The sequence below is a fragment of the Labrus bergylta genome, chromosome 1 (assembly GCF_963930695.1).
Source record: "Labrus bergylta chromosome 1, fLabBer1.1, whole genome shotgun sequence".
Lineage (NCBI taxonomy): Eukaryota > Metazoa > Chordata > Actinopteri > Labriformes > Labridae > Labrus > Labrus bergylta.
This window is the reverse complement of record NC_089195.1, coordinates 36,060,033-36,072,532: the sequence shown is the minus strand read 5'-3', so window position 1 is coordinate 36,072,532 and position 12,500 is coordinate 36,060,033. Positions and strand designations below refer to the sequence as shown.

Sequence of the window (12,500 nt, the reverse complement as noted above, 5' to 3'; positions counted from 1 at the left end):
CTCAACAACCAGTACAGAGAGTCAGACTTTGGGCACCTTTTACAGTTAAAAAGGGCTCAAGACTTAAAAACACCCTGATAAAACGGAGGCAGCCCACTTAATTTTAAAAGTTTAGAATCAATTAAAAACAGAGCAGCATCCAGCCCCAGGAAATCTGCACGTCTGAGAATGCAGCTGGCCACATCTCTCCACACTAGATCAACCGGACCTGTCAGATATTTTTGTAAGAACTGTAGTCTGAAGGTGGCTGTCCGGCTGGCCAGGTGGACGAGGCCCTGTCCCCCCTCCTCCCTGGTTAAAAACAGCACCCCCTGTGGCACCCAGTGTAGACCATCCCAAAAAAAATCTACCATTTTCCTTTGTAGCTGGGCTAGCAAGCCTGAAGGGGGGTCTACACAGGTTAAGCGGTGCCACAGTTGGGATGCTACAAGGTTGTTTAAAACCAATACTCTACCTTTAAAAGACATTTGAGGGAGCAGCCATTTCCACTTGGAAAGTTTCCCCTCAATTTTTTCTGTGACAGTCTCCCAGTTCTTCTGGACTATGTGTTCTTTCCCGAGGAAAACCCCCAGGTACCTAAAGCCATCTGTTCTCCAGGCCAAGCTCTGGGGAAGAACTGGGAGACCGTCACGCCACTCACCGACAGCGAGGGCTTCACTTTTTATCCAATTCACCCTCGCTGCCGATGTTACGCTAAAACGTTTTATAATGTTGGTTAAAATATCTGCATCCCTCTGGTCTTTAATAAAAACAACAATGTCATCGGCATAAGCACTTAAGACAATGTTGCTATTAAAACCAGGTAAAACCAAGCCCTGTGAGTGGTAGCGTATATTGTTAAGGAGGGGTTCCAGGGAGAGTGTGTAAAGCATGCCGGACAGAGCACAGCCCTGCCTGACGCCTCTACACACCCTGAAAGGAGCACACAGGCCGCCGTTAAACTTCAGCACACTCTCAACCCCACTGTACAACACTTTGATCTTGGCTATGAACCCAGCGCTGAACCCAAACTTCTCCATAACTTTCCAGAGGAAGTTGTGTTCAACGCGGTCAAATGCCTTTTCCTGGTCTAGAGAAATCAGACCAGTGTTACAGCCCGATGAGCTGGAGACGTCCAAAACATCACGAATGAGGTGGACATTGTCCACCATGGACCTGCCGGGCACACAGTAGGTCTGGTCCCGGTGGATGACCTGCTCCATAGCCTTCCCCAGCCTGGAGGCAAAGAGTTTGGACAGAAGCTTGTAATCCACACACAGCAAAGACACAGGGCGCCAGTTTTTGATGTCCTGCAGGTTACCTTTTTTCGGGAGCAAGGTGATTACGGCTCTCCTGCAGGACATGGGCATTGAGCCAGAGGCCAGACTTTCATTAAAAACATCTAAAAGATCTTTTGCAAAGATGTCCCAGAAGGCTTTATAAAATTCTACACTCAGGCCGTCTATGCCGGGAGCCCGCCGCCCTTGCATGCCCTGCAGAGCGGCCTTCAGTTCCTGCATCTGTAACAGCCCGTTGAGCTGTGAGTTTGTCTCCTCAGAGACCTGAGGCAGTCCATTACAGAACTCCTCCATCAGAGCTTCCTCCTCCTCATACTCACTTGAATAGAGTGCCGAGTAAAAACTCACAGCTCGCCTTCTTATCTGGCATGGCTCTGTCAATGTTTGCCCTGTGTCTGCTAAAAGTGAGTGGATTACCCTCCTCTGCCCACTCCTCTTCTCCAGGCTGAAGAAGAAACTAGAGGAAGCATCCATCTCCGTGATGGCTTGAAACCGGGACCTGACCAGTGCACCCTGTACTTTAACATCCAACAGGTCGGCTAAAGCTAGCTTTTTGACTTTGAGGATTTCAATATATCCTCGATTTGCTGTGGACTCGCTCAATCTTTCTAGTTCCACTATATCAGTCTCCAGGTCTTTCATAGATCTGGTGATGTCTCTGGTGACATTGAGGGTGTGCTGTTGACATAAAAGTTTAATCTCAGTCTTACCATGGTCCCACCACTGCCTAAGACTGTTAAACTCACCCTTCCTCTGTCTAAAAACATCCCAGAAATAAATAAGAACCTCTTTAAAATGTTTATCAAATGTTAAGACTGAATTAAAATGCCAATAAGCACTTTTAGGTAAAATGTTTTGAATAAAAACATTACACAAGAGTAAAGAATGGTCAGTAAAACCAGCAGGAACAATACTGCACATTTTAAAAATATTAAAATGATGCTTAAAACAATAAATACGGTCGAGTCTAGCTGAGGAGATCCTACTCTCTCTGAGGTGGGACCATGTGTACTGTCGGCAGTCTGCATGCATCCTTCTCCACACGTCCACCAGGCCATGAGAATAGACCAGCTGCCTCAGAACATGTTGGGAAACTGGATGCGGCTCTGCATGGTTGCGATCTAAAGATGCATTTTCTGTACAGTTAAAATCCCCACCCAAGAATAAAAAATCCTCCGAGGCACAGCCATTTAAAACATGGTTAACTTTTTGTAAAAACAGCTTCCTCTCTGCACCGATTGTTGGAGCATACACATTGATAAAAACTGCAGTAAAAAGGTCGAACCGTGCTTTAATTAAAAGCAACCTCCCCTCGATAAAATGCTCGACCTCCAGTGAAACCGGAGTGAAAGACTTGGAGAGGAGAAAGCCAACTCCTCCACTAAGAGAAGTGTTGTGACTTAAAATGACTTCCCCCTCCCACTCTCTCCTCCAGTCTGCCTCATTGGTGCTATCACTATGTGTCTCCTGGAAATAAAAAACATCAATATGTTTTATTTTGGCCGTTTCATATATAGTTGCTCTTTTTTTTGACTCTCTGGCTCCATTTATATTCAAACTTCCCACTCTAAAATTATCCATAAGTGAGAAATTAAAAACAAAAATAAAAATCAATAAATTAATTAAAACACACATTGGAGCTCTTCCCGTCATCATTGTTCAGTTGTTTTCTAACTTTACACACAAGTTTTTTTAATCTAAAAAACTCCTTGTTAGTGATGCCAGACTCCTCCTTTTGGCTCATGTGGAGTCTGGCCGAGGTATAAAACAAACTTAAAACTGGGAAATGCTCTTCAATTTTAACACCTTTAGCATTTTTGGTTTTTGCTAAAAACGACTTAATCATTTCTGCAGAGTAAAGTTTTTTCTGTTGACTGTTACTTATTTTAAATCCAGATATATCACTGCTATCAGAGACACAGTCATCACTTTCACTTTCCTCTGTCTGTCCCTGTCCCCCTACTGTCTGTCTGTCCTCCTCCTCCTCCACTTTGCTATTCTTTGCCTCATACTTTGTGCCTCTAGTTTTCCTTCTGCGTTTAGAAGCAGATTTGACCCTCACTGCCTCCTCTTCCTCCTCCTCCATCTCAGCCTCTTCCACCTGTTCCCCCCATGTAAGTTTACTGTTCCCCCCACCTGCCTCCTCTGCCTGTGTTTCATCTTCCTCCTCTGACACACCCTCCTGCACTTCACTGACCCCACTTGCTTTATTTATCTGCACTTCACTCACACTTTTTCCAGCTGTTTCTTCCCCCTTTTCTTCACCCACCTCACTTTCCACCACATCACCCAAAACCTCTCCTTCACTTCCCTGATTGTTTTCACCCACACCGTGCACATCATTCATACTCACCACCCCGTGCTCCAGGTCAGACACAGCAGCGGCGAGGCGCGGTGCGCTCCGCGGCGCCGCTATCGGCCGCTCAGATGCCGCGGTCCGGGCCGCAGCAGATGAAGTCTCAGGGGCCTCCCGTGGCGGAGCAGCGGAAAGCCCCGCCACAGGGCCGGGCGTCACCCCACGGCCAGGCGGAGCCGGATCCCCTTGTCTCGGACAGGCCTTCACGGTGTGTCCCTCCTCACCACAACCAAAACACTTCATAGCCGACGAGGTGGCAAATATCACGTAGTCATAATCATCTACTTTAACATGGAAGCGGAGGTTGAGGTCCGCATCCCGATTGTTAAGTATCATAAACAGTTGTCTCCGGTGAGACACCACGTGTTTCAGCAGATCTACATCCAGACAGAATCTTTTTTATGGGGGACACCACCTTCCCATGTCTGGAGAGCTCTCTGCTAAGAAACTCGTCGGTTATGAACGGAGGGACATTGGACAGGATGACTCTGGTGGAAGGCTGTGTCAGTGGAGCCACCTGTACAAACATTTCGTTCACTGTGATGCCCGTCTCAACGACTCGGTTCACCTTCTCCACCTGATCCAGGAAGATGACCACGGCGCTGTTCATCCGAGCGGCCGACCTCACGCTGCTGTGCCCGACCTTCTCCCCCACCGCAAGCCCAATCTCCTCCACGCTGCACGGAAAGCTGGCATTAATTTTAATGCCATGCTTTCGCGTGAGGTGGCCGAAGGTGACTCCATTTACCATGACGTCTGAAGACGCCGACCGGCGAGACACCGGCAGGAGAGAAAAAGAAAAACACAAACACAAACACACACTAACTATTAACTTAAAGTGAAACTACAACCAATAAACTACATTAAATTAAATCAAATTACTAAAGAAAAGAAACTATCAAACACACTCGCTCAGCGTCTCACTCCGCACCACTCACTCCCAGCATGCACCAGAGAGAGAGAGAGAGAGAGGGAGAGGGAGAGAGAGAGGGAGAGAGGGAGAGAGAGAGAGATGGAGAGAGAGAGAGAGGGAGAGAGAGATGGAGAGAGGGAGACAGAGAGAGGGAGAGAGAGAGGGAGAGAGAGAGAGAGAGAGAGATAGACGGAGAGAGAGAGAGAGAGAGACAGAGAGAGAGAGAGAGAGTTTGTTTGATTCACAAACAAATAAAAGAGGTGGGGGGGGCGTGCGATAATACCTCACACTGCACTATTGAGCCACCTTGGATCACTGCAGCAGCCCTAATTACGACCCCATTAACCAAAGACTGGGATAATGTTGAATGCTGATTTAAAGGTTAACTCCTGCTCACGGTCTATTAAGTAAATCAAGAATATATTTTTCTTTGTCTTGATTTAAACCGCTCGGACATTTTTGTTTTCCTCCTTCATGGACTCGAGCCAACGTCACCAGATTAAAGTCTGACGAGTTGTGTTAGCGTGCGTGGAAAGGGACATTTGATTAGTTTTTCTGTCCTCACTTTATGCTGATGTAAAGGGTTAAAAAAACGTGTATATAAGTCATTCAAATGTGTTTCGTCTAAAACTAAAAATTGTGTTAAAAGTCATTGGGACAGTCAAAAGGTTCATGATCTAGTGAAAGTACAGAACAAATGTATTGAGTTAAAAAGAGACCCCAATATATCTTTTCATGTTTATGTGTCTAAAATAGCTATTTAGAGCCGAATTCCAGCGCACTGAACTTGTTACTATGTTATTGCAATCCTCAATCAGGTCACTAGAGGGCGCATAGCGCTTGTGAGGAGCATAATACCCTAAAGAGGCAAGTTCTAAACTGTGTTGCTTCTTTGTATTTACATCCAGAAACTTCTTCTCTGGCACCACTAGGCCAGGTCGGGGGAGCAACACTGACAGTAGAAGAACTTAAAGTAACACCATTAACCAGATAACTGTTTAGTAAAAGTGACATGATTACTGAAGTTACCAACAGTAATACCTTACATCACGTTACAGACAGAAGGTGGCCGGGTGGAGAAAAAAGTAAACCGGACAAAATAATACATTTAGTTTTTGTTTTACACACATTTGTTCCAGTACATTTAATAGTGTTAGTAAGGTATTATGTTCACCTTTATTTTTTTTAAAGGAAGTCGTGTCAGCAGACTGGGGACTCAATTGATGTTGTTTGTTGTCACAACCTTCTTGCTCGTCTCTTAACTGCCCCTTTATTACAACTTTACAAACTCAAAACAAGAATCCATCTGAGAACAATTCATTTGCTATAAGCTTCAAAAACAAGATTTCTTTCTCTAGTTAGCTTTGACAAAGTTGAGCATGTAACGGGGGGTCAGGGGTAAATAAAAGTAACGTAACAGAGTGATTTGTGACAATAAAACAACATAAGTTGAGTCCCCGGTCTGCTGTTTGTTCTGCTCTGACTCTATGAGCAGATCGCAGCTAAATGAGTTAGCCTACATGGCTACAATGAAAACTCGTTCCAGCCTCCAAATAGTAAACTTGAAGATCTAAAATAAACTTTTTTCTCTGTTAAAAAGCGAGACAAAGAGCATGTCAGTATTTTCTTTAAAAGTTGAAACATTTCCTGTCATTAATAGTCTATTACTTGAATACTATAAGTCTTGATTTGATATTATGTATGATGTAATGACGTATACTCAGGGTCTGAAATTAACACCAAACGTGTAGATTTTCTTGTTGGCGAGTAAATTTCAGAGGGCTATCCGCCACAGGGCGGGTAAATGTTTTACCATCATTCATGTTTAACTATGCTATACTTTATTTAAAACTAGGCTACAAGTATTAAACACATTTGATGAAGCTGCAGCTACTTTTCCCTGCTCCTCTCTCTGCTGTCTTCATGACGGAGCATCACGGAGACACACACACACACACACACACACACACACACACACACACACACACACACACACACACACACACACACACACACACAGAGACACACACACAGAGACACACACACACACACACACACACACACACACACACACAGAGACACACACACACACACACACAGACACAGAGACACACACACACAGAGACACACACAGTCACACACACACACACACACACACACACACACACACAGAGACACACACACACACACACACACACACACACAGAGACACACACACACACACACACACACACATAGACACACACACACACACACACACACACACACAGATACACACACACACACACACACACACACACACAGACACACACACACAGAGACACACGCAGTTAAACTGCGCTGCGTTATACACGCTGATGATATAGTTCACACTTAATGCACACTCCATTTTTCAATTCCATCACCGGGACCAGGAGCAGTCAGACACACACACACACACACACACACACACACACACACACACACACCTCTGATGTGAAAAACACAATTTGTCAAAATATTAAGACATTCCTTTAAATAACATTATGTACCATTAATGTCATGACAGGTTTTATAGCTGTGGACTGTCAGAGACTCACTGTGAAGTCGTGGCCTCAGCTCTGAAGTCCAACCCCTCCCATCTGAGAGAGCTGGACCTGAGCGTCAACGAGCTGCAGGATTCTGGAGTGAAGCTGCTGTGTTCTGGACTGAAGAGTCCAAACTGTAGACTGGAGACTCTGAAGTAAGACAACAGGTTTAATTTCTCTGTTCAGATTCATATGATGTGAAACTAAACTGTAGACTTCAGGCTAATAATCAAATGATCCACACTGAGGATCTTAATGCTGAAGTCCATTTTCTTCTTCTGTGGTTTCATCCACAGAGTGGTAGCAATTTAAAGCCTTACATTTGAAACCTAAATATATATAAAAAATAACGTGTTGTATATTTCACTCTTTACCACCTGAACAGCTGATTTTTAGATCAATTATGAATAATTAAACAAAGAAAAACAATCATTCCAATTTCAACCATCAGACGTAAAAATAAAGTCAAACACTTGTTTTGTCTGAGATGTTTGTGACACTGAGATTCTGAAACTGTCAAAGGAAAGTTTAAATTGAAGACTCTTTGATTGAATGTCTTCTCTATAACTAGAATAAATATTACAGATGTTTACTTTATTCACTTTTCGTTGCAGACGATCGTCTTTTTTTTCCCTTACTCTTATCTTAGGGCAGGGATGTCAAACATACGGCCCGCGGACCGTATCCGGCCCGACAGCAGGTTTCATACGTTTCACTTTCCCCAAATTGTATTAAAACCTATGTATAATGAACAACGTAAAGGTTGATATCATGATACGAAAATTAAATAAACGGGGCACTTTGAACTATTTTCTCAGCATTTATAGAAATAAATACATCAAACATGGTAATATGTTCATTTTCACCACACTTATCCTATCATGGAGCCCCAGTGGATAGGTGGACCATCTTTCAATGTCTTTCCTTATATTGCTGTCTATCTGTCCATAATTACTTTGATATAGTTTTGATAAGTTTTTGGTTATATTTATACCAAGGTATTTTAGTGATCTTGCTTCCCAGTTTATTCTGAATTCTTTAAGTTTTTGGTTTGGTGAGCTGTTAAACATGAGAACTGGAGTCTAAAGGGATACTTCACCCGTTGAAACATGAATCTGTATTGACATTGGGTCATATATGTAGTAGAAATGTGAAAAACATTTTGAAGTTGGTGCCTTCTTGGTCGTGAAAAGGCCGCAGGCCACTCCCACTAAGGTCCTCTAGTTCAGAATCAGAAATACTTTATTAATCCCAGAGGGAAATTCGATCGATACAGTTTCTTCAAAATATACAGTATAGCAGGAGAAATATAGTAATAAAAACATTTACAGATATATTTACTTCAACACATGAGGACGTTTCCTCAACTGATTCAGAGATTTCTTCCAGAATTGATCTTGTAAATTCCTGTCAGAAAACAGACTCTATGTCTGTGGTCATAGGCAAACAGTGAGAGCACCGACACTACCAGTCCGCCCCAGCTCGAGCCGGCCCCGGCTCCTCGTCCTCACCGACAGGCAGGCCTTATGTCTCGGCTGCTGAGCTGGCAGTGGCCGTTGGCGGCAATATAGCCGCGAGACGATTGCTGCCGACAGGCCGGTCTTGTGTTGCGGCCAGCTCACGGCGGCCGGGCTCCCAGGGGCCAGGCTCCGCCGTGAACACGAATGAACACGAAAATGAGGGCGGGATGCACGACCATTCAAAAATACTACCAGGTTTCTAATGATACAAAGCTAAATGCAAATGGGTGAAGTATACCTTTAAGTACATTTATTTTGTACTCAGAGTACAAACTGAATTTTTCTAGAATTTCCACAAGTTGCATAAACATGTTCACAGGGTCCTTTATGTAGATCATGACATCATCAGCAAACAAACCAATTATGTGTTTTTGTTTATTAAATTCTATTCCAGTTATTGAATTGTCTTGCCTGATCATTTGGGCTAACGGTTCGATATACAGAGCGAATAGAGTCGGGCTAAGACAGCAACCCTGTCTAGTTCCTCTCTCAAGTTGGAATCTATCAGAGAGAGAACCGTTAACCTTTACTCTCGCCGTGGGTGCATTATAGATGGATTTAATGCATTGAATAGATTTTTCATTAAATCTAAACCTCTCCAATGTTAAATATAAAGACTCCCAATTGACTCTATCAAATGCTTTTTCAGCATCTAGGCTGATCAAAGCTACAGGTACATTTTCTTTGTGTATTCTGTGTATGATGTGTAATGTCCTTCTAACATTGTCTTGTGTCTGTCTTCCCCCTACAAACCCTGTCTGGTCTTCATCTATCAGGTCTGCTACAAATGTTTGGAGTGTGTTTGATATTATTGAGGTATACATCTTATAATCAACATTTCAAATCCATATTGGTCTATAGTTTTGGCAGTAGTCCTTATCTTTTTGGGGTTTGTGGAGTACTGTGATTATTGCTTCCTTCCAGGTGGGAGGTACAATGTTTTCAGCCATGATCCAATTAAAAGTAGTTTGTAATAATGGAGACAATTTTTCGTCCCACTCGGATGGAAATCCATCACTTCCAGGTGCCTCATTTGGTTTTAGTCTTCCTGTGGTTTTCAGGATTTCCTCTGTGGTTATCTGTTCTGTTATGTGTCGATTCTGCGTTGTATCTATTGAGGGTAACTCCAAGGAGTCAAGGAATGTTCTAATGTCGTTTTGATTTGAGGTAGATTGTTGAGTGTAAAGATCCTTGTAGTAATCTCTGAAGATCTTTTCAATTTCTCCTGGTTCGTATTTTAATTGGTTTGTTTTTGGATCATGCAGTTTATTGACAGTAATTTCGGCCTGTTGTTTTCGTAATCGTCTAGCTAATAATTTCACAGCTTTTGGGCCCGTTTCATAATAACTTTGTTTTAGATATCTCGCTTTTGTCTCTGCTTCAAAATGAAGCAAATCCTCTATTTTTTTCCTCCCCTCTTTCATTCGTTGTTGTATTTTTTGGTCAGTTTTTCCTTTATGCTTTTGTTCTAATTGTTTTAGTTCGGTTACATATATGTTGTATTGTTTTTCTCTCTCTTTCTTGAGGTTGCTTGTGATTGCGATCAATTTCCCCCTTATTACTGCTTTTAATGCATCCCATAATATTGCTGGGTTTGTCTCACCATTATTATTTTCCTCCAAGTCTTTATTCAGCTCTGATTTGCTCGACACTGATTGTTATTAAGTATTCCACATTTAGCCCTCCATATTGTATTTCTCTGTCTACAATTCAGGAGTATCTTTAGGTAAACTGCACTATGATCAGAAACATCTGCACTCCAATCTGACATTCTTGTATTATATCTCTATTTTCTTTTTGCATAAAAAAATAATCAATCCCTGGAGTGGACAGAATTGCGTTGATGAGTAATGACTGAAGTCTCTTTGCTGAGGATGCAGGTCTCTCCATACATAAAAAAAAAACATTTCCTCCCACTCATTTTGTAACCATCTTTGTTGTAGAGTTCTTATTTCTCTTCACACTGGTCGTGTCCATGTCATAGTCCATTATTACGTTGAGATCACCTCCACATTTGCATATACCTTCTGCTTTTACTGCTATTATATCAAATAAGGATTTGAAAAATTCCTTATAACTCTCCGGTGGGGCATATATGTTCACCAATGTTTTTTATTTTTATTTATTTATTTGTCAATTTTATTCATTAAAAAAAACAATGGAGTTAAGAAAACAAACAAACATAAAATCTCAAATTTTGAATGAAAAGGGAGCAGAAAGAAGATTAATCTTATAATATCTGCCCTTCTTTTACAAAACATTAATTAAAACAAACAAAACACTTAATTCAAAAACAATTTAAAATTAAATTAAATGGCTGCAGGCAAACACAGCCACTGGCAGCCCCCCCTGTAAGTCCTCCTTACCAATTCATTATACACTGTACAAAGTATATCACAATACATTTTTGTTACAGCATCACGAAACAAAACAGTATCTCACTGACATATTTCCACATATTTATTCAACAAACTGCCTTTAATTTTTCTTTTAAATATCATGTTTGATTTTGAGTCTTTAGTTTCTCTGTTGAGATTCCTTTCACAGTAAAACATCGTTCCCTCAATTTGGTTCTGAATCTCGGTTTATTAAAGATCTGTGTTCCTTTTAAATTATAACGGCTTTCCCTTTTTTCAAATCTGTTTTGGATGTTTTTTGGCAATGTTTTCTGATTAGCTTCTGATTATGTTATTAATGTCTGCCCAATTGTTCCTTTAACCATAATGTAACGTCCCTCTTTATCCTATATTTCTTTTTGGCATTCAAACTTGATCACATTGGATTTTAATATTGCTACCCCTCTTTTGCGAGTATTAGAGTGTGAACTATAGAAAGTGTTTCTAAATCCAAATCTTTTTCATTTCTCCTGTTCTGATTTTGATAAGTGAGTCTCTTGAAGGAAATGTATCTGAATCTTTTCCTTTTTGAGTTTGGTCATAATTTTAGCTCTTTTCACTGGCTTTCCTAAGCCATTAACATTTAGAGACATTACTTTAATCTCCTCTTGTTTTGTATTCATGAACTGTTTATAGTTCTATTATCTTTGTAACAACACCTCCACAAGCTCTTAGTAAGACACTTTTGAACAATAAGTAACGTTTTGAACCACCTTTTAGAACATTGCACTTTAACTAAACACAGAAAAGGTGACCTCCTTAAACAGATGTCAACAAACTTTGTTTCATGTTGACTCTCTTTTTGTTTTGAGGGGGAGAGCTCTCACAGTGAAAGGGCCCCCTACTAGTAGAGAGGTTCAGCCCACAAGGGGTTAATCTTCCCATACTAGACCAACAGTTTTATCTCTGTTCCTCTCAAGCCGTGAGTCCAGATATCTATAACCCTTTTAAACCAGGCAATTGTTGGGCTTACCTTATTTCTTGAGAGATTATGCCTTTCTTTTCCCCTCTCATTTAAACTAGACTTAAATTAAACACTCATTCTGCAGCATCGTTGTCCCTGCGCTGGAATTCCTGCAGCCGTCCCCGTGCACGTCTGCTGGTCTCCCGTGTTCGATCACTCGAGATGTGTTTCCATGCTGCGTTCCCTGTTGAGCTTTTCGATGAGGGTAGATTCTCCTGAGTTGTTTCTTGTTTCTTCCACTTCATATCCTCTGCACTGCCATACGTTTTCACTCCGTTAGCCCAGTGGATGTGCATCTTGTTTAAGGGTGTCTGGAAACGGATGCCTTCCCCCTTTAAAATCTTCTTAATTTTGGCATATTTCTTACGCTGTTGCAGCGTCCTCACCGAGTAGTCGTGGTCGAAGTAAGATTTTTAAAAAAAAAAAAAAAAATTAAAAAAAAAAAAAAAAAATTAAAAAAAAAAAAAAAAAAAAAACAAATAAAAAAAATTAAAAAAAAAAAAAAAA

At 41.5% G+C, this 12,500-nt stretch overlaps 1 protein-coding gene across 13 annotated transcripts in view; it reads left to right on the top strand.

Annotated features, from left to right (window-relative positions):
* LOC114918953 (NLR family CARD domain-containing protein 3-like) overlaps positions 1-12,500 on the top strand; it is a 107,319-nt gene that overhangs the window by 18,144 nt on the left and 76,675 nt on the right. For all 13 annotated transcript variants that reach the window (XM_065960111.1, XM_065960161.1, XM_065960126.1 and 10 more), the window contains one exon: positions 7,095-7,268. In XM_065960111.1, coding sequence (XP_065816183.1) covers positions 7,095-7,268 — 174 coding nt within the window. The remainder of the gene's footprint in view (positions 1-7,094; positions 7,269-12,500) is intronic.